This window comes from Furipterus horrens, unplaced genomic scaffold, assembly GCF_987537825.1.
Source record: "Furipterus horrens unplaced genomic scaffold, mFurHor1.1.pri manual_scaffold_4, whole genome shotgun sequence".
Lineage (NCBI taxonomy): Eukaryota > Metazoa > Chordata > Mammalia > Chiroptera > Furipteridae > Furipterus > Furipterus horrens.
This window is the reverse complement of record NW_028327174.1, coordinates 104,312,000-104,339,073: the sequence shown is the minus strand read 5'-3', so window position 1 is coordinate 104,339,073 and position 27,074 is coordinate 104,312,000. Positions and strand designations below refer to the sequence as shown.

General features: G+C 37.8%; 1 protein-coding gene across 2 annotated transcripts in view; it reads right to left on the bottom strand.

Moving 5' to 3' along the window:
• Positions 1-27,074, bottom strand: part of EEA1 (early endosome antigen 1) — a 141,652-nt gene that overhangs the window by 81,219 nt on the left and 33,359 nt on the right. The window contains exons 2-4 of one of the 2 annotated variants that reach the window (XM_090273892.1): positions 25,460-25,552; positions 18,339-18,464; positions 8,641-8,768 (exon numbers count right to left, since the gene is read on the bottom strand). In XM_090273892.1, coding sequence (XP_090130018.1) covers positions 8,641-8,768; positions 18,339-18,464; positions 25,460-25,552 — 347 coding nt within the window. The remainder of the gene's footprint in view (positions 1-8,640; positions 8,769-18,338; positions 18,465-25,459; positions 25,553-27,074) is intronic. The other variant, XM_090273893.1, reaches the window with a different exon arrangement.

Sequence of the window (27,074 nt, the reverse complement as noted above, 5' to 3'; positions counted from 1 at the left end):
TGGGAGACATGAACATGTTAATAAGAGTAACAGACTATCATCAGTTCTATGAGAGAAATAAAAACAGACATGAAGACAGTGGTAACTTCTACCTAGAAGGGCTTTGTCATGAAGATAAACTTTGAGATAAAGTCTGAATACAAAAGTAAAGTTCAATAACAGATTCCTGCTTTTGTTGACTCTTAAAATTTTCATTAGCCTTCATTTCTGGAGTGTGTGTGTATGTGTATGTGTTACCACACCTCCCTCTTTCCCATATGGCCCTATCAACTAATCTGATTTGTAGAAATCACATGGCAATGTAGGACACTTAGTCTTCATATGTATATGGAAAAGTATGGGTGTGTTTTAAGTTTTCTCTACTATTTAGTAATCTCCCAACTCTATGTATAAACTAAAATGAAGAAAGAAAATAATAACAATATGCTTAAATGGCTCATATAAAATGTAATGAAATTACAAGGAAGATAATTCCAATTCAACTTCTAACTTGGTAGCCTCAGTTACTCCAATTAATCTTTTCTAAAGTGCCACTTCAACAAATTTGTGAAAGTAATTTGCCTACAATAGAAAATCTTCTAAAATGTATAACATAAAACAGCTTAGGATATTTACAAAAGAAAATTGGCAACATCTATTAAAAATTTCAAAGGGAAACTGTCCAACAATTCCACTTCTAGAAATTTACCTTACAGATATATTCGTACATGTACAAAGAATACATCAACAAGGATATATATCCCATCATTTATAATTGCAAAATACTGGAAATACCCTAAATGGTCATCAATAAGAGAATGATAAAAATTCCATGCCGTCATTAAAAAGACTGAAATAGCTTTATCTGCATTGATGTGAAACAATTCGTAAGATACTCAGAGAAATAAAAGGTGCTGAACATTGATTGTAGAACTGCTCTTTTATGCAATTACAGAAATTTGAATATTTTTATATGTACACAAATATAAGCATATGCATATAGATACATAGACTGTCTCTGAAAGTATATGCAAGAAACTGATAAACAGTAAGGCTACAGAAAGGAGTGGCAAGGAGTCAATTTTTACCATATAACTTTTTGAGTCATTTGAATTTTACACTCTGTATATACTATCTGTACATACATTTTAAAAATCTGGTCCCCAAAAAAACATACATCAGGTTTCAAATATGTTGAAAAAATTCACATGTAAAGCGTTTCTTGCTTTAAAGCAAGGTTTCATGACCCACCCAAATCATGTGGGTTTTTAATCCAAAAAACATACGGTGCCCAGTCACATGTTATCCATTGTGTTAGCGAGGGACAGGATTGTCAGAAACTGGAGAGGTGTAGAAAAATGAGAACAGATACAGTAAGAGATAAACTAGTGAAGATTACTACTTAGAGCAACAGCAATCAAGTTTGCACCTTAAGATTATTACCTTGGAAGCAATATAGAGTTCATTGGAGAGGTAACAAGACTGAAGGCAGAGAGCCAACTGTAAATACTGAAAAAATATATTTTTGAGTTAGAGATGATGAAGCCTAAAATAAGTTGTAGCACTAAATATGGAAGAGGTTATGAGAGCTGTTCAGGAGATAGAGTTTTTCAATTTTTCAATTACAGTTGACGTACAATATTATATTAGTTTCAGGTTTCCTATATTGTAATTGCACATTTATATACTTCATAAAGTGATCACCCCAATAAATCTAGTACCCCTAAGGGAGAGAGAATTAACTAGACTTTTTGACAAATCAGATACGGAAGCAGAGGCAGGTATGTAAAAATAAGCAAATTTAATTTTCTGGCTTCAGTAATTGGGTAGAAACATAATGTTGCCATTCACCAGAAGAAGTAGATAATGAGTAGGTTTAAAGCAAATATAACAAGCCCTGTTTACAAAATGTCAATAGTGAGACATTTCTTTGGAACATCTATGAGAAGATATCTACTAGACATCCTGGGAACTAATTCTAGGTTGGAGAGGTAGTTTAGGAGGAAGTCATGGATGTGGATATAGAGCAAGATGAGCACACAAAACAGATCAAGAAAGAATAATCACACATGTATATTATCTCAGAAGAATAGAAGGAAGAGAGTCAGCAAAGCCAAATTTTGCAGAGATTGTGGTAGACAGTCTACAAAGATGGCTGCCATCAAGTCCTTTCCTTCATATTTGCAGAAGCCACTTCTCCACTGACAGAGTTTACTTCTTGGCCTCTAGAAACTGAGCTGGCCCTCAGATTCCAGAGTAGCCTTGTGGCTACTTTGACCCGCAGAATGTGGCATAAGTGAGGTTCTGACACTTCTGTACCCAGGCCTTAAGAAAATGAGCAGCTTCTCCTTTCCTCTTGAAGTGCTCTTTCTCAGAACACAACTGCTGGTTTGTTAGGTCCAAGCAGCAACATGAAGGAGCCCATGAGTAGAACTAAGGTCCCTGACATATAGCCCCAGCTGAGCTTCCCGCCAGCATCCAACATCAACTCCCAGCATGAATTTAAAGCCATTTTGGAGCTCTTGGCCTTCCCAGCACCCCAGTCTACATAACTTAAACCATAAGAACCACCCAGTCAACCAAAATAATCATAAGTAATGAACTGTTATAGTTTTAAACCACTGAATTTTAGGTTAATTGTTACAAGGTAATAGAGAACTAAAACAGAAGTAAGATACCAAAGGGGTTCAGAACAGGCTTCCCCAAGATGTGCCACTTGGGCATGGGGATTATTTTGAGCTGAAGGCAATGGAGATCCTGCAGGCTCAAGAAACTTTACTTTTCCCTTAAAGAATTTAAATTGAGGCTGTACCCATAAGAGTTATTGCCAGAAATAACTTTGTATGACTTAGGGCAGGGCAAACTGCTAATTACTCAACATCTGCTCTTCTTATCCTAAGAATGACCTTGCTCCCTTCTGAAACCTTAAAGCACCTAATCTCATTTCGTAGCTCAGAATGTCATGCATACTCATTATACATTTCCGTCTTTGAACCTCTCATGTATGTGGGGTGTCTAATCCTCTCATGCATGTAGGGTTCCCATAAGTACATATGCAATTAAATTTGGTTATTTTCTCTTATTAATATGTCTCAAGTCAATTTAATTATTAGACCAGCCAAAAAAAACCTAGGAATGTAAAGGAAAATTTCTTCCTCATACACAATAAGAATTGAAAATAATCCATATGACTCTTAGCCTTTGAAGGAGCAGTTACAGAAGAACGGTAGGACAGATTCCAGGCCTTGATTTGCTAAACATTAAATGACAGTTAAGAAACAAAAATATCCCTGACTGATGTAGCTCAGTGGATTGGGCATCATCCTGTGAACTGAAAGGTCGTCAGTTTGCTTCCTGGTCAGGACACATGCCTGGGTTTGCAGGACAGGTCCCCAGGTGAGAAACCAGTCACACATCAACGTTTCTCTCCATCTCTTTATACCTCCCTTCCACCACCCCCTATATATATAAATAAGAAAAAATTTTTTAAAGGAAAGACTGGATAATTTTGTGTTGAAAGTTTATATACTGGGCACTAATTGAGAGCTGAAATATAAAAACATTTATAATGTGCTTTAAGTACATATTTTATATCTATTTCCCAACAAATGACAAAAATTGTACTCAAAATTAACTCAGACATAAAAGTACTAAAGAGCATTAACATTCAGGTAAAAGGGAAGATTCATACTTCTGAAAAGAACTGGTTTTCCCAGATATTTTAATAAAAGTCATATTTTATAGTTCTATATTATCTATCAACAACAGGTACATGATCGTAACGTTTTTCCTTTATGTGGTGTTCTTTGTATTACAGCAGGTTAAGCAAGAGGCATCCTTTTTTTTTTTTTTTTTTTTTGAGAAGAGCACGAAAAAACAACTTTTACAAGTAGAATAAAATCAAGTTTTCTTCCTTAGTGGGGGTATAAGACAAGAGTTCTCACCAATAGTAAAAGAAAATCAAAGTTATATTGCTGAATGTTAGTTTAAGTAATTATATTTTAGTTTAATTTAATTTTTAAAATGGTCAGGCAAAATTGCCAAGAAGCAGAATGTGTCTGTGTGTTTAACGTTATATTCGTGACTGTAAAATAAATTTTTTAAAATAATTCTTGGAGGATCCAAGATGGTGGAAGAGTAAGCGGAATTTACACTAACCTCCCAGGACCAATCTGGAATTACAGCTTAATTGTACAGAAATCATCTGGAATAACCAACTGAACACAAGCTGGAGAGAAGTCTTATAACCACAGAGAGACAGAGAAGGCCACTTCATCACAGCGTGACTGGTAGGAATTGCGGAGACATGAAAGGGCTGGCTGGGCTCCCAAGGGTGGCAGCTGAAGGGACTGAGAAACAGCTTAGCATGCGGGGGGTTCCTCCTGAGAGCGGAAGGTTCCAAACCCCCAGCTGGGCTTCCCAGCCTACAGCAACAGAGTGGAAAGTAAAATAGTATTCAGCTGTGAAAAGCAAAAAGCCACAGGGTTTTTTGCTGGCCTGAAAGAAACAGTTGGAGACAAAGAGCTCTCAAACAGATCACATACAAAAATATTTTGGCGCCCACTTACCCTGGCCTTAAGCAGAGGAGGGCAGAGAGGACTAGAGATGTTTGGGAAGAATTTGGGGTGGTGGCTTTGAGGAGAGAACTGAGGGAGCAGCCAACCGGGTCCCAGTGCTCACTCATTCCACTACTGCAAGCAAACCATTACCCTCCAAGTGGCGTCAGCCTGAGGGGAAGCAAGAGCCCCACCTGCAGGAATGAATCTGCCCCACCTTCAGTGCCTGACAGCTGATCACAGATTGAATAGATTAACAACTAAAGGAGTCAGACAAAGGCAGCAGATCCCCAGAAGTCTCCAACAGGCTGCCTAGGCCCAGACTGGGACACAATCTGACACCACCAGGGGCAGATCCAGGAAGTGCAGATCAATCTAAGAAGCAGCAACAAATAAGAAGAGTCACAAAAATGGGGAGATGGGAAAACAACCCCCCATCAAAAGGAAAGGAGGAATTCCCAGAAAGAGTGCTAAATGAAACAGAGGAAAGCAAAGTATCAGACATAGAATTCAAAACATAGATCATAGGGAAGTCCAATGAGCTCGGTGAGCTCAAAGAAAACTACAAAGAACTCCAGGGAAACTATAAAGAACTTACTGAGAATTATACCAGCATGAAAAAGGACATAGAAGCTATCAATAAAAGCCAGGAGGAAATGAAGAATACAATTTCTAAACTGAAAAACACAGTAGAAGGAATTAAAAGCAGGCTAGAGGAAGCAGAAAATTGGATGAACTAGCTGGAGGACAACGTAGAAAAAATTCCCAGACAGTGCAACAAAATGAAAAAAGACTGAAAATGAATGAAGAGGATTTAAGACAACTGTAGGACAACGTGAAACGTAATAATATCCATATCATAGAAATACCAGAAGGAGAAGAAGAGAAGGAAGGGATAGAAAACCTGTTTCAGAAATTAATGACAGAAAACTTCCCTAACTTGATGAGAGAAAAAGTCACACAAGTCCAGGAAGCATAGAGGGTCCCAATGAAGATGAACCCAAACAGGCCCACTCCAAGACACATCATAATTAAAATGGCAACATGGAAGACAAAGAGTGAATCCTAAAAGCAGCAAGAGAGAAACAGCTAATAATATATAATGGACCTCCGATAAGGCTATCAGCTGATTTCTCAACAAAAACACTACAAGCCAGAAGGGAATGGCAAAAAATATTCCAAGCAATGAAATACAAAGGTCTACAACCAAGACTACTCTACCCAGCAAGGCTCTTGTTCAAAATGGAAGGTGAAATAAGAGTTTCCCAGACAAAAGAAGGCTAAAAGAATACATCTCCACCAAATCAGCATTGCAAGAGATGCTAAAGGGTCTGCTTTAAGAAGATGAAGAAACAGAGAGAGACAGAGAGGAACAAAATACAAAGGGGAAAAATGACAATGAATAAGTACCTATTAATAATAACAAAAGACCTTATGCACTCCTATGTTCATAGCAGCACTATTTACAATAGTCAAGTGCTGGAAACCTACGTGCCCATCTGTAGATGAGTGGATCAAAAAGCTGTGGTACATCTAAGCAATGGAGTACTATGTAGCAGAAAGAAAGAAGGAACTCCTACCATTTGCGACAACATGGATGGAATTAGAGAGTATTATGCTTAGCAAAATAAGCCAGGCAATGAAAGACAAATACCATATGATATCATCTAATACAGGAAACTAATGAACAACACAAACAAACAAGCAAAACTGAACCAGAGGCATGTAAACAAGGAGCAGACTTACAGTAATAAGGGGGGAAGCAGGGAGGGAGTGAAGGGGGTAAGAAGGGGAAGGTTCTAGTCAAAGAACATGTATAAACGACCCACGGACATGGACAACTGGGTGGGGATTGACTGTGGGAGAAGTAGTGGGCAGGGTTTGGGGGGTGGGGAAAAAAGTGGGACAACTGTAATAGAAACACAAACAAACAAAAATTTTTAGTGGAAAAAAAATGAAAATAAATAAATAAATAAATGAGCCAGCAAATCACCTCACCCCCAAAAAAACTTCACATGTAGGAAAGTGAACAAAAGAAAATGTAAAGTATGGAAATGCAATTTTAGTGAATATTAGAAAGACAAAGATTTCCCTTCACACTGTATATTTTTCTCCCTATCTGATCCCTCCAGAATTTGGCATTCTGATGAAGTAAATAGTGACATAAGTTTCTTTACATAAAACCAATAATACCAGTTGTTAATAGAGGTTTTGTTAACCAAGACTTTGACTGGAATGTCATGCCTAAAGGAGACATGCTTGGGCTTTGGTTGTTACCAAAAGCCCTGAGGAACTGGGATTGACTTTTGAAGGTAATAAAAGCCCACGAGATAAAAGGCCTGTTATCTTGGTTGTTGTGCGGTCCATGGCAATCTTTCCAGGGCAGGAATGAAGGTTGTTTTCCTGAAAGATGGCTAGAAAGGACCTTAAGGCACAATGGAAAACCTAAAGGACTTGGAAATGACAGGTGTTTACAAGCAAGGCTGAATGGCAGGTGTAGCTCAGCTTCTGTGCCCTGAAGGGCAGACTGAAGGTTACCCTAAATGTTCCTTGTGTAAGTTCCAGCAAAGCAGACTTAAAAATCATATGCAATCATTTGTTGCTGTTATTGTGTTTATGCAAACAAACAGGATAAAATAAAACTGGACTTAATACAGTCCCTTTATTGACAAGGAGGGCAATCTTAAGGAGAAATATCGTGATTCAAGGAAAATCACAATGCTCAGTGGTAGACTATAAACTACTGCAGCTAACTGTCTTTAAAGTTTATTTTCATTTAAAGTTTGTTTTCATTTTAAAGTTAAACTAGGTCTATGACATCATCAAAGATGCTTAATTTACAGTCAAGAAGAATGTCAAATGCCTTGCAACTGGATGTCTTTCCAATAAGACAGTCTCACAGTTCTAGAGACTGGTTTGTGGGCTATGCTGCATAAATTAACATGTGTGCTCTTTTTCATAGGGCATAAGCCTATGATCTCATTACCTGAGTGATTGTCTGTACGTATAGGCCTCACTTAATCCTGTCTGCAGCGCTGCCTTCTGAGACTCAATGGTTTGGCTGAACTAAGTGGCTGGGTTGGTGAAATATGTGGTGCTCTGTGGGCTTCACTTTAAAACTGGTTTCTCTTTTCTACCCTAAAGGCTTAGACAGAAAGGGCCCAGAGGTCTGAGGGGGGAAACCTAAAATATTTCCCTCAGCCCAAACTAAGTATAGTGGGCAAAAGGGTTTTGGACAGGTGTGACATGCCTGGCACATCTTACTCCAAAGAAGCTTTTTTGTTTTTCCTAATGTGGGACATTGAAAAATTAATACCTGCCTTTTGTCATCCAGTGGTAATGGTTTTAATGATGCCCTTTAACCCTGCTGCCAAATCTGTTGCCCTCAGAATACAACAAGGATGCCAACTTGTTAAACTGAGCATACCATTGCCCGGGGACAGCCAACTGACCTGGAGTCTGCAAGATCCTTCCCCATGTGGGAAGGCAACCCTCCCCTCCGCACTCCCACATTTATTAGGAATATCTGGACCCAAAGGTAGGTAAGACGACGACCCTATCCAGCTTGAAGCAGTTGGAGGAGCATGAGACCTTCGCCCATTGTCCTTTATGAGATTATAAAGGGTCTTAAATCTGAGAGGAGGGAATTGTTACAGATCAGGCCCCCGCCCATAAATTAATTAAAAAATAAAATAAAATAAAAAGTCAAAACCATATAATAATAATAATATTAATAATAATAATAATTCTTAAATTTTAATCCTTGGTTAAATTTATTATTTAAAAAGTTATTATAAAATCTTCTAAACCAAGCATATCATTCTTTATTAAACAGAACATGATACATATAATTTAACCTTCTTTTGATAACTCACAATCTTCATTAAAAACATAACTTCTGGACCATGTTGTAGATGCTAATAAAGATAATAGCTGTGCAAGGACAGAGAGGTTATAACAGTAAAAGAGAAAGACCATGCTAAATTAGGATAGACTTCAATAATGGGAAAAAAGGACTATTTTAACAAACTAATTATTCGTGATTAAACAATGATATTATATACATTCATAACATTACACTTCAAAACTAGTGTACTATACCTACCGTTTCAGAGCAAGATTAGCCTCCCCTCCATGACCTGAATCATTACCAGCATCATGAACTGCCTCATAGTGTATGAAAAGTTCATCAGCAGATCCAAGAGATTTCATACACTGAGGACATATGAAACCCTGTAGAAAATGGCAGAAAAAATATTTCAAAATAGTGTTTAATACTGCAAAATGATTATTTGTATATTATAAAATATAGTCAAGTGTCTTATTCACACGATGGTACCAATAAGTAAATTATAACACAGGGGAACAATTTTTGACATAATTGCTGTTGAGTTCAATTTTTCAGCTGTTTTAGACTTAAATAGGCATGCTTTAAAAAATGCAGTTAGTTTTATTCTATCACGTCAAGATTTTTCTGTACAGCTTATCTTAAAGCGACCACTCAAGGCTGGATTGAGCCTAGATCGTGGGAAGCACTAGTGCTCTCCTGTTGGCTGAGAGCAAACCCCCCTCAAGTGGGAAGAGGTGGGGGATGACCTTGGGAGACCAGCGACAGGTTCATACTTGTCTAGTCTGTTCAGTTACACATGAGACAGAGTGGTGAGAGGTTGTGTGCCGCTCGATATAGTGAATCATATTCCAAAGTGTAGTCCGAGTTTTTGTCTATATACAAGGAGTTAGCAGAATTTTTTTTTTTATTTACCTACGTGTTTATTTCCTTTCCTTCAGATCACGTCTGCCTCTTCTATTTCTCATAATAAGTGCCTAAACAACCCTGATTTGTTTGTTATATCTGTGGCAGTTTCAACATTCCCAGTCAAAGGACAAACATCAGCACATTTGTCAGGCAAGCCTATTTTGCATATTTTAAAGTAAAACTTGGTGATCAAGATAAGTCTTGGGCCCCTCACAAGGTGTGCAAGCAGTGTGTTGAGAGTTTACGAATGTAGACGAAGGGAACATGTGATAAATTTCTATGGCTTGGCGAGAGCCCAGAGGTCATTCGAGTGACTGTTACTTTTGTATAGTGAAAACGTCAGGATATAACAAGAAAAATAAATGTAAAAGAGAGTATCCTAATCTACCATCAGCTGTATGCCCAGTGCCTCATTCAGCTGAAATCCCAGTGCCAGTTTTAATTGAACTACCCTCTTTTGAAAAACAGGAGTATGGTGAAGAACTAAATGACAGCAATGATGAAGATTTTGAAATTGAAGATGATCAGTTCATAAGGGATTTGATGAGAATGAGTTGAATGATTTGGCACGAGATTTGAGACTATCCAAAAAGGCTTCAGAACTCCTAGCATCAAGACTGCATGAGAAAAACTTGCTTGAAAAAGGAGTGAAGGCATCCTACTTTCAGTCAAGAGAAAGTGCATTTCTGCAGTACTTTCGAAGTGACAGTGGCTTTGTGTATTGCCATAACATATGATACATGGTTTAATGGAGGAATTGGGAATTCCAATCTATAACACAACTAAATGGTGACTATTCATCGACAGTTCAAAGCAGAGCTTGAAGTGTGTCCTCCTCCACAATGGCAATTTATTAGTGTAGTCCCAAATGGACATTCGGTTTGTTTTCATGAAGAATATGAAGACATAAAGAGAGTCATTGATTCGTTGCAATATCACAAGCACAATTGGGTCATCTGTGTTGACCTTAAAATGGACTGCTTCCTTCTTGATCAGCAATGCGGATACACCACGTATCTCTGTTTTCTGTGTGTGTGGGACAGCAGAGCTCGTGAGAAGCACTAGGTGGAGTCAAATTGGCCTCCAAGATCCAACCTCAAACCTGGTGATCCAAACATTCTACATGAGCCACCTATTGACAGAAAGAACATTATATTCCCACCTCTGCACATAAAACTGGGTCTCATGAAGCAATTTGTTAAAGTTTTGCCAACTGAGGGAGACTGTTTCAAGTATCTCATTTTGGCATTTCCTAGCCTGTCGTTTGAAAATATAAAATACCTTAATATGTATGGTTGGTAGCAGAACTTTACTACTTGTACACAATTTGACTTAGAGTAATAATATGTAGCCTTTATATGAATAAAATAACTCTAAATAAACAGTATATTCAGGTAATTTTTTCTTTATTTTCCTTTGTATGTACATTTTGTGTGATTTGGGGGGCAAAGGGAGGGTATCCTGTACCTTAAAAAGTTGACATGATAGAGAAAAACTGGGGTCATTTTTGAATTCAGATGCCAATAGTTAGTCAAAAACAAGTGTCAGATCTAACTCGCTGAAGATTGTGTTCCCCAGTATATAGTATTAATCCCAAATTCCGGTTTTGTACACAAGTACATCACTCTCTATTCTGGTTGGAGTTTACAAAATATAAAGAAATTCCTTACAACCATCTTTTAAGTTGAATAAATTAATGGCTAGAGTATACACTTCTAATCTGAGAAATCAGTTCTAATCTAGAAGACTAGTTGAGAAGATATGCTATTATATCCTCCCTCTCTCTAGACATCCACATTAGTAAAATAATCTCTGCTCCAATCTATTTCATAGGAATGAAACAATTAAGAACATAAAGCATTCTGATAACTAAATGAGGAAAAGGGTAATATGACATATAACTCATAATTACCAGAATATCTATAATGGTTGAGAAGTAAATCTTCTTGCTAACCTAAGACAAACACTGCAAAAACCTAAAATTGACATATAGTCCCACAGAATAAATTTATAAATAATCTCAGAATTATTAAAGGGTTATGTTATACAGAATCCTGCATGACTATTCTCCCAATGACCTCTTGACACCTCTTACTCTATATCCAATATGCTTCAATAATACTAAAGTACCTTTTTCCCTGAACACACCATGTTACTTCACATTTCTGTGCCTTACATATACTGCTTCTTCCTCCAGCACTATCCTCATGGCTACATTCACTTAATACACAACCATCGGAGCTTTCATCTGTTTCCCTAATGCCTAATGTAGAATTTCCAACAGACTATATATTTTCTACATTGTATATTATTTTAATTTTATCCTGATTTTTCCCCCTTGCCGCCCCCCCTCCATTGACCACCCCTAACTCCTCAGGCAATCCTCTCACCATTGTTCATGTCCATGGGTCATGCATACAAGTTCTTTGGCTACTCTACTTCCAATGCTGTACTTTATAACCCCATGGCTATTCTGCACTACTATTTGTACTTCTTAATCCCCTCACCTCTTCATCCATTCCCTCCTACCCCCTCCCATATGGCAACCATCAAAACACTCTCGGTATCCATGATTCTGTCTCTGTTCTTATTTGCTTAGTTTGTTTTGTAGATTCAATTGCTGATAGACTTGTATTTATTGCCACTTTATTGTTATTAGTTTTAATCATATTTTTATTAAATGAGTCACTTCAACATTTCATACAGTAATGGTTTGGTGATGATGAACTCCTTTAGTTATTTCTTGTCTGGGAAGCTCATTATCTGCCTTTTGATTCTAAAGGATAGCTTTGCTGAGTAGAGCAATCTTGGCTGTAGGTCCCTGCTTTTCATCACTTTGAATATTTCTTGCCAGTTCCTTGTAGCCCGCAGTTTCTTTTGAGAAATCAGCTGACAGTCTTATGCAAATTCCTTTGTTGATAATTATCTGCTTTTCTCTTGCTGGTTTTAAGATTCTCTCTTTATCTTTAACCTTTAGAGTGAGCCTCTTTGCATCCATTTTGTGTGAGACTCTTTTTCCCAGACTTGTATGTCTATTTTCTTCACCAAATTAGGAAAGTTTTCTTTCATTATTTTTTCAAATAGATTTCCAATTTCTTACTCTTTCTTTTCTCCTTCTGGCACCCCTATGATGGAAATGTTGGGACCTCTTGAAACTGTCCCAGAGGCTGTTTATACTATTGTTTTTTGTTTGTTTGTTTTGTTTTGTTTTTTCTTCTTGTTGATCTGATTGGCTGCTTTTTGCTTCCTTATGTCCCAAATAATTGATTTCATTCTCAACTTCATCTACTCTAGTTGTTTCTCTGTAAATTGTTCTTTATTTCAATTAGTGTATTCCTCTTTTTTGACTGGATCTTTTTTATACTGTTGAGGTCCTCACTAAGTTCCTTGAGCATCCTTATAACTAGTGTTTTCAACTCTGCATCTGATCACTTATCTCCATTTCACTTAGCTCTTTTTCTACAGTTTTGTTCTTTAATTTAGGCCATGCTTCTTTGTCTCCTCATTTTGGCAGCCTCCCTAAATTTGTTTCTGTGTATTAAGTAGAGCTGCTGTGACTCCGTGTCCTGGTAGTGAGGCCTAAGGTAGTAGGTGTCCTGTAGAGTCCAGTGGTGCAGCTTCCCCTATCTCCCAAGCTGGGTACTCAAGGTGTGCGCTTCATGTGGGCTGTGTACACCCTCCTCTTGTATTTGAGCCTTGATTGCTGTTGGCAGGTCAATGGGAGGGATTTACCGAGGCCAGTCAGCTGCACGGACTGGCTGTGACCACTGACCACCAACCTCAGCCTTCCATAGTGGATCAGCTGTGCAGGGGCAGGGTGGTGGTACTCTGACATGGTGTGTAGCTACCCACTGGATGTGGTGGTCCTGGAATTTCCTGGGTGGTGTGGGTCAAGGTCAGCCCCCACCTGTGACTTGCCTGGGGCCACCCTGCCTGAGCTATAAAAGCAATCTGAGATGGCTGCTACTTGTGCTGGCCTTGCAGATTCCCAGGTGAAGTAAAGCTGTGAGTCTAGGCTGGCTGCTGCTAGTGTTGGGCCTGAGTCTTACTGAGGCCAGCTGATGCTCATTTAATAGGATTTAGGAAGTTGTGAAGCTTAAGTCAAGACCAGCCATCATATGGAAAAGCATCCTGGGTGGGCCCATGAGTTGGGTGGGGCAGTGTCAAACAGTGTTAGCCAGGTTGATGGAGTCTCAGATATGGCACCAGTTTGCCAGCTCTGTTGGGGGAGGGTTTATAAAAGGGATGATGGCCTCTGCTCGCCTTGATGCCAGACACTTCAATTACTCCCTGTATACCGCTGGTGCCTTTTAAGCACCTGGTGCTGGAGCTCAGAGGGAATGAGCCTGAGCAGGTGAGTTCATGTGTGGATTCTTTAAAACGAACTGCTTCAGGTTCTAGCAGTTTCTTCCACCAACTCAATCCCAACTGGTTATTGCAGTCAAATGTTGCGGGGACTTCTCTTCCTGACACTGGAACCCTGGGCTGGGGCTCCTGGTGTGTGACTGGGACTCCTCACTCCCCAGATATCCCTCCAGAATTTTTGCCCACCACACATGGGTGAGGGACTAGTCTGTTTTGTGTCTGCACCCCTCCTACCAGTATCAATGGATGTGGTTTCTTTAATTCCATAGTTGTCAGACTTCCATTCAACTCAATTTCTGACGGTTCTGAGTGATGAGTGTTCTATATTTTAGTTGTAATTTTGATGTGGTTGTGCAAAAAGGCAAGCCATGTCTGCCTATGCTGCCATCCTGACCATAAGTTCTACATTGTATATTTATTAAATGAAATATGAAGGAAGCTAACAGTGCAGAATTTGGTGAAAAAGAGACAAGATTTACTACTTTACAGATTATCAAACCTTCTAAGGGAAAGACTAAGGTTAGCAATAAGTACTCTGAATGCTATTTACTATTTACTATTTTTAGTAAAAACTAAAAATAAATAAATAAAAATTGTGTTTCTTTGTTGGATGTGATGCAAATAGAATATCCTCAATTATCATTTATGCACATTATGTGACACAATGAAGGCTCAATGAGTATTAGTGATACTAATATGTAGACACAGACATACACTACCAGACAATGCTATAACACAAGTGTGTGTGAAAAACCACGGGAATGCAGGGGAAGAAATGTCTGCCTCTGCCTGTGACAGCAGTTAATGCTTTACAATAAATAAAAAGGTATACACACATACATATATACATATACATATGTTAATGAGACATGTAATTAGTAACTACAGAATGAGTAACATTTACTTGTGAGAAGTAAAAGAAAGACATTCCAGGAAAATGGAAGCACATGAGCAAAGATGCAGGAAGAGGTATAAAAGATAGTCATGCTGTGTTTGGGAAATGGCGATGTGTTCTGATCACAGAGCCAGAGTGAAGGCCAGGGGCACAATGGGTGAATGAATGCAGTGATTTCCTACAGAAGTCCTGAAATAAGCAAGACAGTAGTACTGAGGATGTGCCTTTGGACATCAGAATAATACCATTAGGCGCCAGAGATATTTGCTACTCAACACTGTCTTTTGAATGAATGAATGCTCCCAGTTTGGGTGTAATCTAGCTGGTGTTATGCTCTCTTTCTTCAAAACCACCTCACATGGTTTTAAACCATGTTTATAATGGCTGTATATTATCCTTAATTTGGCATTCTTATAACTTCTGCCCAGTAACTGTTATACCATACTTGTTGCCATGCCTTTGGTGCAGCAACACATGAACCCTATAATATTCAGCCTGTCATGTCTCTTTTGTGTCTCAACTTCTGCTAGGACATAGAAGACAAATTAGTGTGTTCCTCAGAGAACCCACATCACGATGATACTTTAGTCTTCACAATTTTGGCTCTTTGAATATTGTCTCTACTTCCAACTTTTGACTCTAGGAACCTAAGGATGCCAGAAAGCTAATGATCACATTAAGGTATGCCATACATTCTTAAAGCTTCTAAATTTTAGAAAACTTTTAGAAATTCGGTAATATATATTTAATGATAAATATATTCCACCTATGTGAATTTTTCATGTGATTAGAACTTGCACATTTAAATAAGACTCAATTTTGAGACATTACTGATAAAAAAAAAATCTAAAATACATATGCTTACCTTCTTAAATAGATGATATTAAACCTTTGCTTGATGTCTCAGAGGCATAAACTGTTAATCACTGATTTGGGTGTCATCCGTTCTATTAATTCTGGCAAGACTAATTCTTGTACCATATTTATAGTTTTTCCTACACCCTGTCTTGTCTTTCAAAAATCATTTCTGAAAATTATTTGCAGGCTATTTCTAACAATGTTAGCCTGCTATGGCTAGGAAGATTAGACTAAGGAAACGTTTACTGAAACCACATCACTCATTTAAAATAAAAGTAAAATAAGCTCAGAATGAGTGCCCGCATGATGTTCCATAAATAGAATGCATGATCGTTTTAGCTCAAGGACTTTGTGATACTATTTCTGGACATTAAGAGACTCTGAAATGGGGTACAGAGCAAAGGTCCCTAATGTCCCCCACAGTCCATGGTTGGGGGATGAGGGAAGGGGAGAGCAAGTGAAAGATACTGTAGTTAAGATACTTTGCATAACAAAAGGGCAAGCTGGTACATGATAGTTGTGCTACCGCCCCAGGGCAAAAGGACTCTCAGGATGTATCCTGACTCTTGACGTAGCCAGGTGAGGTGAAGGCCCTCCTGGAAGCCCTTGTGAGAGAAACTCTTGTCCTGACTGAAAATGCAGCCAAAAGAATGTAAACAATATGGGAAAACTCACAAACGTAGCTCATGGTGGGAGGGGGTCAGAAATGAGGTCACATAGGAAGTTCCAGGTCAGGATTTAAAAGAAGGTGGGGCAGCCCTGAGGGGGAAAGGGCCATGTTATAGCAGCCCTGTGGGAAGCAACAAGCAGTAGTGACTATTCGGCCATGCAGCTGGGCTAGTAAGAAAGCGGGCATGCTGCTGCTTTGATGGTACCCACTCTAGCTAACTCTGAAGCCACCAAGGACTCTCTTGCAGACCCAGGCTCTATCTAGACTCTTGGAACTCAGGACACACATGGAAAGGACACTCTCTGAGGACTTGTGCCTTTCCTGAACTTCACTACGATCCAGTATAACACAGCACATGCTTTTCTGGACTACTACATGGAGGCTGAGGACAACATATCCCAGACCCTGAAGGGGAGAGCTGCTGCGAGAGGATGGCAACTTTAAAACCCATGAGTGTACCTTCCAGAGGGACTGGAGGGCTACTTGCACAGCCAACTTAAGCACAGATGAGGAGATGAGAAACTACTGGGCTTGGTTTTGGCTTATAGCCTTTTGGGGACCGGGGGAAGTGCTGGGTCTCATGGAAGAACAGGGCTCCAAGCAGGAGTGCTCCCAGACCCCGCCCCCCAAGGTTGGAATATTGTAAATAAAGTCCTGTTTTTCTCAACACTAATTGTTGGGTCATACACTGGGGCACCACATGATCAAGGTTACAACTCCACCTCTATTTATTTTTCTAAACTATTTTCAAGAGGATTGAGGTTGTTAGATAACTTCCACAAAAGTACTTAGCAAACAATAAAACACTAAAAATAGCCAGCTACATTTATTACCCTTAATCACTCCAAATTCTCACCAACTTCAAAAAACACACACACAGTTTACTTAAGACTAAAAACTATAAATTCCTTACTCTTATATTTCAATTATCTGTGATCGTTTCTCAGATTCCCTACAGCTAAGAACTTAACTTGATACTTATGGTATCCCTGTTATACCAAATGTCCTTTGAATTAAAAGAAAAGTTCTTATCTAAACAACAGGGAGGTGAGATTGTCCCTGTTGATTTCGAGAACCATAAATAAGAACAGTTAACCCATACATTCTGAAAGGAAGACAACTGGTAAAATGCTAAGCAGAGTTCCAAGAATTGGTTAGGTCTCTCTTTGCCAGCACTGCTCCAGCTAGTTTCACTGATGTCCTATATGCACCATTTCCCCCATCACCCCAGAGAATGTCCGTTTTGTTTCCCAGTGAAGTTTTTCCAGTTCCCCCTCAAGATGAACTAGCCATTGCACTCTTTTTGCTAATACGATCCATCATAGAAACTTCCTGGGGTAGATATCATATCTTATTTACAGTTTTGTCTCTTTTACCTAGCAAGATACCTGGCAACTAAGAGCCACTCTATTAATATGTTACATAAGTGTATATTTGGTGAGATCATTTCCTTATATGTGTAATTGCTTCACAGAAAGAAAGTCTGATATTTTTGTCTTCCCTAGTATAAAAATTTTCATTCTTTTGTAAGATTTTTAAAAGAGGCAAAAAAAAAAAAAAAAAAAGAAAGTTATGTTTCTTTTTTAGAACACTGTAGTAATTTTCAAAGGAAAGAAATATATCAGGATCATCTGAGAAACTTTTTCCAGCCTAAAAATGGGCAATACTTCCCATCACTGGATCCTACTCCCAGCCTTAGATATGCAGTTAGTTTTACACACTACTGAGAAACATTTGGGTATGTGTAATTCTGCGGTATCCCCCAGGTCTGAGGAGTCAAAAGAAAGATTGTGGTAGATCCAGGTTCTAATGCTGTATACTTCGCCAAATAAAGGCAGTAGTAGCTCACATGTAAAGTCCTCTTTCTATGTTAGAGTAAAGCATTTTAACCTAAAGCATTTTAATTCATTCATTACTAAAACATTAGCTATATAATAAAGATAACAGCTTAAATGTTGAAATAAAGTATCACTCACATTACATTTCAAATTTCATGACAAAATGTGTGCAAAGATACTAAGTTAAACTTCTATACTTGTTTATAGATTCACCAAAAGATAGCTGCAAGCAGTAAGAAAAACCAAGTCAACTTCCCAGGAGCCTCTTCTCCTTACTGAACATTCTTTAAAGCATGCATAATTAAAGCAATCCCATATTCCCTTGTAGCAGACAAAGTTAAGCAACACCAAGCCAAGGAAAAACAAAGCTATTTTGAGCAACCCATATCCAAGCTGCTAAAACAAAATATACAGGACCCACAGTAACACTGGAGTCATTAAGAAGTTCCTGTCCTCTTGTTTCACTTCCAGCGTGCACTTTCTGGTAATGCTCCGACAAATCAAAAGCAGTTATACATCTTTTCATACATAACGGACAGATGAAACCCTGTGAAATAACAACTTTTAGAAGGATTTACACAAAAAGTTATTTATAAAACAAAATACAGACAATGAAAATAGATACAACAGGAAAATAATTAGTATCATCTCTTTTTAGAATATATAAAGGAAAGTTTTGGTTAGTAATGGCACAAATGTGGAAGACCAATACAAAGTCAGACTTTTAAAAGTAATCCCTATCTTATGCTGTAAATTGCCATTGGTTCTTTTTTTTTTAATTATAATAACTAGGTACTTATTAGTTGGATTATTTTTGTTTATGATACTTTATCCTTACTTATGTGAGAGCTATTATTAGCAAGTTGGGTTTTATTTTAGATAAAGAAATGTATAGTAGGTATAACAAATACCTTTACATGATACAATATTCTAAACACAATTTCTTATAATGAAAGCAATTTTTAGTCTTCATCATATTTTCATAGTCTGAGATGTCTTTCATGCCCACACCCATAACTGCCAGTAGGTGACCCTTCATTCTACTTTTTTGAGACAAATAATATCATTTTAAAACAATCTTCCCAATTCCCTTTACCTAACAATATCTGTATGTTACAATGTGAACTATCAAACTGAGCTATGGTTTGGGGTTTTGTCAGACAGGAATAGAAGACAAGAGACTAAAGGAATTAACAGTATCAGGGGGAAGGTAAACAAAATGAAGACATTGGTGAAGAATAATAGGTTATAAAAATTATAATGCCATGAGTGTGGGTGTCAAAATAGATGTGGATTTGAGTTTCGACCTATGATGACTATATCAGCGCAAGAAAATCAATTTACTTGCTGCCTGTTTCCTCAACTATAAAATAGGGCTGATACTAACAACTATTCTCCGAGAGTTATTGTGTAGTACAATAATAAAACACTTAGTACTTAGTACAGTGCTTGAGACATTGTTAAGTATTCCCTAAAACCAACTGTCACTAACATACAAGTAGAAAAGAAAGAAAATGAAGCCTGGAAAGGTTAAAGACTAAAAGAAAATCCTTGAATCACTCATGTCACTTAGGAGAAAAGCAAAGAAGGAAAGGAAGATTGCAAACAAGGTTCCAAAGTGGGAGGCAAGGCAGAGTAGCAGTTAAGAGCTAGGCAGGGGACTCTGAGGACTTCTGGCCAAGATGGAGACGTAAACACACATGCTGCATATTCTCACAACTAAGAAGGAATTTACAACCACTTCGGAACTTAAAAAAAAAAAAAAAAAAGCAGAAAATCAAAACTACAGAAAGTTCAATAAAGAAATAAAGAAGAAACAATCAGCCAGAAAGGTAGAAGGGGCGGAGCCAAAACAATAGAGGAGCGGAGCAGCAGCTACAGGGGCGGTGCTTGGCGGGCTGCAGGGCTAGAGGCAGCGGTGGCTGGCGGGTGCACCTAGCAGTACAGCAACTGCAGCCATGACGAAAAACAGTCATACAGTTTAAACCCAAGAAGCGATCCCAGTCCCAGGCCAGACCACATAGCTTGTGGTTCCAAAGCCAGGGAAAATAGAGCCTCATTGCTTCTGACTGTGAAAGCCAGTGAGGGTTGGGGCAGAGGAAGAAGCTACCAGTCTTGAAAAGGAGGCAGCTTACTTAGGACAGGAAATGGAGAAGTACCTAGAAAAGCAGCGACAACCGGCACTGTTCCCTCTCAGACCCCTCCCCTACATACAGCATCAAAATGCAGTGAAACGGGAGTCACCAGCACTAACCAATACCTAAGGTCCTACCCCTATAACTTAACAGGTGTGACAGCTCTACCCAAATCACAGAGGCAAACACAGAAAGCTGTCAAGATGAGGAGACAGAGAAGTATGGCCCGGGGGAGGGGGGCAAATCAAGGTCCCAGTGACACAATTAAGCAATGAACATATAGCAAACCTAATAGATGAGGAGATAGCAAACCTAACAGATGCACAGTTTAAGGCACTGGTGATAAAGATATTCACAGACTTGACAGAAAAAGTTAAACAGGACAGGGAAAGAATGAAGGCTATCCTGGGTGATATGATGGAAAATCCACACAAAACAAGTGGTGAAGGAAAGGAAACCAGGGTTCAAATCAACAAATTAGAATATAAGGAATAAAAACAGTCAACCAGTACAGAAGGAGAAAATGAACATTTTAAAAAAATGAAGAGAGGCTTAGAAACCTCTGGGATAGCTTTAAACACACCAACATCCAACCCATAGGGTTGCCAGAAGGTGAAGAGGGGAGCAAGAAATTGAAAAATTATGTAAAAAAATAATAAAAGGAAGGAAATGGACATATGGGTCCAGGAAGCACTGAGAGTCCCAAACAAACTAGACCCAGGGAGGACCACATCAAGACACATCATAATTAAAATTAAAAGCAGCAAGAGAGAAGAGGAGAATTACCTACAAAGGGGTACCTATAAGACTGTCAGCTTTCTCAAAAGAAACTTTGCAGGCAAGAAGGCACTGGCAAGAAGTAGTCAAAGTAATGAAAAGCAAGGACCTACAACCAAAGTTACTCTATCTAGCATAGCTATCATTTGGAATGCAAGGGTAGAGAAAGTGCTTCCCAGACAAGGTAAAGCTAAAGGAGTTCATCATAACCAAGCCCTCATTATATTAAATGTTAAAGGGACTTATTTAAGAAAAAAAGTTCAAAGCTATGAACATTAAATGACAACAAACTCACAATATCAACAACTGAATCTAAAAAATAAAAAAAAAGACAAACTAAGCAAACCAAATCCTAGATATGAAGATCATTTTGAGGGCTAATAGCTGGGAGGGGAAGGGGGGAGAAATGGGGAAATGGTGCAGGTATTAAGAAGCATAATTGGCTGGTACAAAATAGACAGGGGGAAGTTAAGAATAATATAGGAAAAGGTGAAGCCAAAGTACTTATATGCATGACCCATGGACATGAACTAAGGGGGGTAGGATTGCTGGAGAAAAGGGGGGTACTGGGCGGAGGGGAGCAAAGAGGAAAAAATTGGTACTGTAACAACATAATCAATAAAATATACTTTAAAAATATATACTTAAAAATAAATAAATAAATAAACCAAAAAATAAATACAAATAGGTAGGTACAAAATAGAAGGATGTTAAGAAGAGTATAGGAAATAGAACAGCCAAAGAATTTACATGAGTGACCCATGGACATAAACTAAGGGAGGGCACTGCTGGAGGGAATAGGGGTACCAGGCAGAGGGGGGCAAAGGGTGAAAAATTGGGACAACTGTAATAGCAAAATCAATAAAATATATTTTTAAAATTAAAAAAAGTTAAGAATTTTAAATAAATTACAGACTTTCATGTACACCCTACAATAAGTTTTTTTCTAATCTGAGGAAAGCATAGGAAACTGTCTTTGCAATCTTGGGGTAGGCCAAAAAAAAAAAAAAAAAAAAAGCATTAACCATTAAAAAAAAAAAAGAAGGCTAACAAATTGGACTTCCCCCAAATTATAAACTTCTCCTTGAAAACACCATTAACAAAATTAAAAATAAGCCACAGACTGAGAGAAAATATCCACATCACATATATCTGACTGAGGTGTAAGGCCTAACATTAAGGCCCAGTAGTATTATGTGCTGCCTTGACAAGTGGTGAAACTGAGAGGTTTCAAACAACTTAACTGTTAAGCTTCCCTCCCTACTCTGCTCCTACAGGTAGTCCTCTAGTCAAACAACCCTCTTTTCCACAGGAAACAGGCCCAGGGCCTCGTTATTATCCCTGAGTAGTGGGTTTCATTTCCCCATCATCCATGGAGTTATTCAAACAAGCCAATCATATCCTTGTGTAGAGACCATGGGGCACCTCATTCTCTTGATACTCGAAAACCTGCCTCTCACAGCCCCTGGCTGTTCATTTTGTTCCTAAGTGCAATCCTCATGTGGCATGCAATGTCCTCCTTCCTTGGGCTGTGAGTATGTGACTAAAAACCTACTCTTGATTTTATCTGAGTGTTAGTTTAATTATGCGTTCAGCCATCCATTCCTATAACCCTCAAAAGAGTGAATAGAAGGCAATTAATACACTGACAATGGACTTGCTCCCAGAATAGAGAAAGAATGCTCATAATTCGATAGTAAAAAGATAAATAAATCCAATTTTTAAATGGGCAGATTTCCAGTTCCAGACAAAATGGAATAATTGCATTTTCCCTATTCCTCCTACTAAGTAAAACTAAATCCCTAGATATTATATATAAAACAAGAATCAGAAAACTCTGCAAAGTAAAGAGAATAGGCAGACCAGCTAAAAATTTCAAGACCCAAAGACTGACTCAGTGGTGAGTTCTCTGGATTTTCTTTTTGCCTCATATAATCCAAGCTAGGTACTAGAGAAGCTGGCAACCCAGAAAATTCAGTGGGCACTTAAAAAAAAGCCCTAAGAAAAACCTGTCTCTCTAGCCAAAGAACCAGGAAAATGAAAATTGAAGTTGGAATTATGTAGGGTTTTTTTTTTAATTAAATTTGAGGTGACATTGGTTAATCGGATCAGTTAAGTTTTAAGTGTACATTACTATGATACACAGTCTGCATATTGCATTGTGTGCAATATATAAGTAGGTTATTAGTGAGTAGTGTCAGTGGGTATTAAGGATGGGAGCCAGATTGGAAAGGGATAGAGAGAAACAAAGACATTTCCTTCTGGCAATACAGTATACTAAATAGTCTGAACAACTATCCTGGTAACAACTAGATGATATAAAATATCACTGTTCCATTATGTAATTGTACATATTATATATTTGTTATGAACTGAATGTTTCTGTATCCCAAAATTCATATGTTGAAATCCTAACCCACAATGTAATGGTGTTAGGAGGTGGGGCCTTTGGGAGGTAATTAGACCATGAGGGTGGAGCACTCATGAATAGGATTAGTGCACTTATAAGAGACCCAAAAGCTCTCTCAACACTTCTGCCATGTGAGACAGCCATCTATGAACCAAAAAGCAGGCCCTCACCAGACAGAAAATTTGCTGGAGTTTTGATCCTGGACTTCCCAGACTCCAGAACTGTGAGAAATAAATGTCTATTGTTTAAGCCACAAAGTTTATGGTACTTTTGTTGCAATAGCTCATAAAGACTAAGATAATACTATATACATTTATACCTTATGTATAATAAAGTATAAAAAATAATATAAATAAGCACCAAACCAAACCATTGCTTTATTTCTTACTATTTCTTTAAAGTCCTAGAGACCGTGATATTTCAAATTCCATTTAGATGGCTGCAAAGGGAAAAATGTTAAAACCTAGAGTTTGTTCAAAGTGGGAAGCCAACCTCAGAATAAAAGGGAAACAAACCTGAGAGATAAGCTGAGGGAAAATGAAAGGGGGGGGGGGGGAGAGGGGGAGAGAGAGAGAGAGAGATGGATGATAGATAGATATCAACAGAGACCTGGACAAGTCTGTACCTTAGCACTGAACACATGGAAAAAAACAATTTCCCCTGGGAATTCATAATCACCAATAACCCTCAATTAGGTTAGCAGTCAGAATTTATGTTATTGTGTAGTCCAAAGAATTTTAAGCACACAATTTAATTTAAGGCTGTCCCAGATTAGTGGTACCTCTAGCGTAGTATTTATATGCTGATGGGAGTAATTCATAACATAGGTAAAAACAAGTGGCAGAAAAGAAAGAAGATAAACTGAGAATGTGAGAGAATGGAACCCAGTGAAAAAGAGAAAGAATTGAAATTTGATAGGAAAAGAAATCTGTCTTTCTTGTAATAAAGTAAGAAAGAACACAGGTGCAAGTATAAGTTTGGTGAAAAAACAAGAACATTTCATCTAAGGTTCCTATTTTCTCAATGATATAAAAGGTGATATTTTCTCAATGATATGGAAAGTGACTGAGGAAGATGGGAATAGAACAAGACACATGGGAGATCTGAGGATAGAGAAGAGAGAACAACTATCTCAAGAGTAGGAAAATGACCCTAAGAAGAAAATGTAGTAAGATTACCAGGCACTATTCACTACCCATTGGAGATTTTCTTTTTGGTCTGAGATCAACAATTATTAATAGGTTTCTTTCCAGGGTTACATCTAAGTACTTTAAGTTCATCATATCATGAAAACAGTTTGGAATATTTTTCTTAAAGACATTTCCTTAAACTCGTTCTTAATGAAATTCATCTGATACTTTTTGTCTTGCTTTTACAATATTATAAAATACTATGGTTAATACACATATACATGAAGAAAGATGGATGAAAAGACAAATGGTCAGAGAGAAAAAAAAAAAACAGAAAGATGAATGGTTAGAAAGAAAATATACCCCAAAACACACATGAGAGAGACTCATTAACCAAGAGCGAGAAAGGCAAGAACCTAGAAAAGGGGATTAGGTAGGCGGTACTGTTGGACCCAGAAAGGGGCAACAAAAACTATCAGAGCAGAATGTGTATATATCTCGTAGAGTCAGTATTATGAGTGGTTTTATGTTCTTCTCTTTTCTCTTTTTTCTATATTGTACAGATATTGTTTATTTAAAAATAATTATAATAAAGCAATTACTAAGGCTGGCTTCTCAAACATTTAAGTTATTTCCTTTTTAGACTTATTTACTTTCTCTGTTAATTTTTAATAATCTATCAAAGATAAAAGTTCTTACAAAGTCATAAATGCAGTAAATAATGTATAAATTTTAAAGATAACCTAATTTTTCATTAACTCAGCAGCTCATGACAGTACAAACACATAAATAGATACTTATTAACCAAGAATTCTTTATGAACACATTTTAAATCTTCATTAAGTTGAGATGACATTAGCATTAAAGCCATATTGGCAATATAATTTTTCAGTTTTAATATCCATTTCCTCATTCTCACAACTAAGCACCAGTATATGTCTACAAGTATGATTCAAAAGTTGCATTCCTTTGTTAGAAAGACAAAATAACTCTTCCTATGAAACTTTAAATTACCAATCATTACTCCAAATATTTGCTATTTCCCCTTAAAGAATACTGAATTTTATTACCACATTATTATTTTTCATACCTCTGAAGAGCTTTCATTATTGACATCCACTGTGTTAATAGGAGTTGCTGAAGAATCTAAATCAGAACCTTGAGAGCCAACTCTCCCAGGAGTCTGAAACAAACAGAAGGGGGGGGAAATCAATGCAGATATTAATAATATATTCACAAACTATTTAATAACCTAAATAGTAATCAGGTCTAGGCTACACATACAAGGCGGATGCCCCCCAAAAAACCAGAATTATCTTCTGGAGGGTGGGCCCTTTGTAGTACAGGATTCCCTGACTAGGTGAATGTTCTAGGAACCCATCTGTATCAGTGTACCAGCTGACATTGTTGTGAGAGGCTGTGTTTGGCTTCAGTGAATTTTTTGAAGACTTTCAACACGTTTGCCCATTTCGTGATGAGTGATTTACAAGTGCACCTGCACACCCTGCCTGAAGGTTCAGCAGTTTTTTACCAAAAACGGCATGACCCTCCTTATTCACCTGATGTCATCTTGAGCAACTTTTTTTGTTTCCCTCAATGAAAGTCCTCAAAAGGAAATATTTTGCCAATGTGGAAGAGGTGAAACAAAAAATAGCAGAAGCACTAAAAGCCATCAAAATCAACAAGTTCAAAAACTGTTTTGAGCAGTGGAAAGAAGTCTTGATGGGTGTATTGCATAAATGGAGAGTACTTTGACGGTGACTGAAGTTTAAACATGTAAGAATAAACACACCATTTTTTATAAATAAACTCTGGGTTTCTTTGGGTCTCCCCTCATAAGTAGATGTTCTCGATTATAATAAACAGTACTAGCAGCTCTTCTTTATTGAAAACTGATTGTACCTAACACTGTATTAAGATCTCTATATGCATTATCTTATTAATAAAAATTTTGCTTTTGGATGTAGTGCTTTATTGTTTCAACTCACTTTCCCAGAACTATCTAATTTAATCATAACATGTCTGAGAGGCAGGACAGATGTTATTTCTATAAATGAGAAGACAGATTCAAAGCAGCTAAAGGACTTCTCAAGATTTCATTGAACAAAAATCAGAAAGCAGGACTAAATGCTGATCTGACTCTTCTTGCATCGCTCTGTCTTCTTACCAACTAAACTACAAGCATTTGAGAGGTGCTCAAAGAGCAACACAGTTCACATTATCTAGTCACCCATCCACCTACCATTCATGTCAACCATTACCAATCTGTCTCCAATACTTGATATTCTATTACCAAAGATACTGTTTGTAGAGTTAAGCTTTGGGGTTTTTTTCCCCTGCAACCTTTACCACCTAGCATTATCATTCGTTAATACCTAAGAGTTACCTTAACAGAACTGGAAGTCTATTAAAACACTGAGCAAAAAGCCAGATTCAGAGCACAAGGACTAATAATCCTTATTTTAAAAATGTATGGTACATTCTATCATTCCCAATTTACACAAGATAGAACCAAGCTAGAGCCTAAGTAACTTGCCAAAAATCACATGGCTAATAAATAGAATAGAAGACTTTAGCTCAAGAAGCCTGGTTTTTAATCACTAACTTATACTGCTCCTCTATTGGATATATTCACTGAGATGCACTTCAAGCATCCATGATCTAGAACAATTCACTACACACTTGCCTCAACAAACAAAAATCTT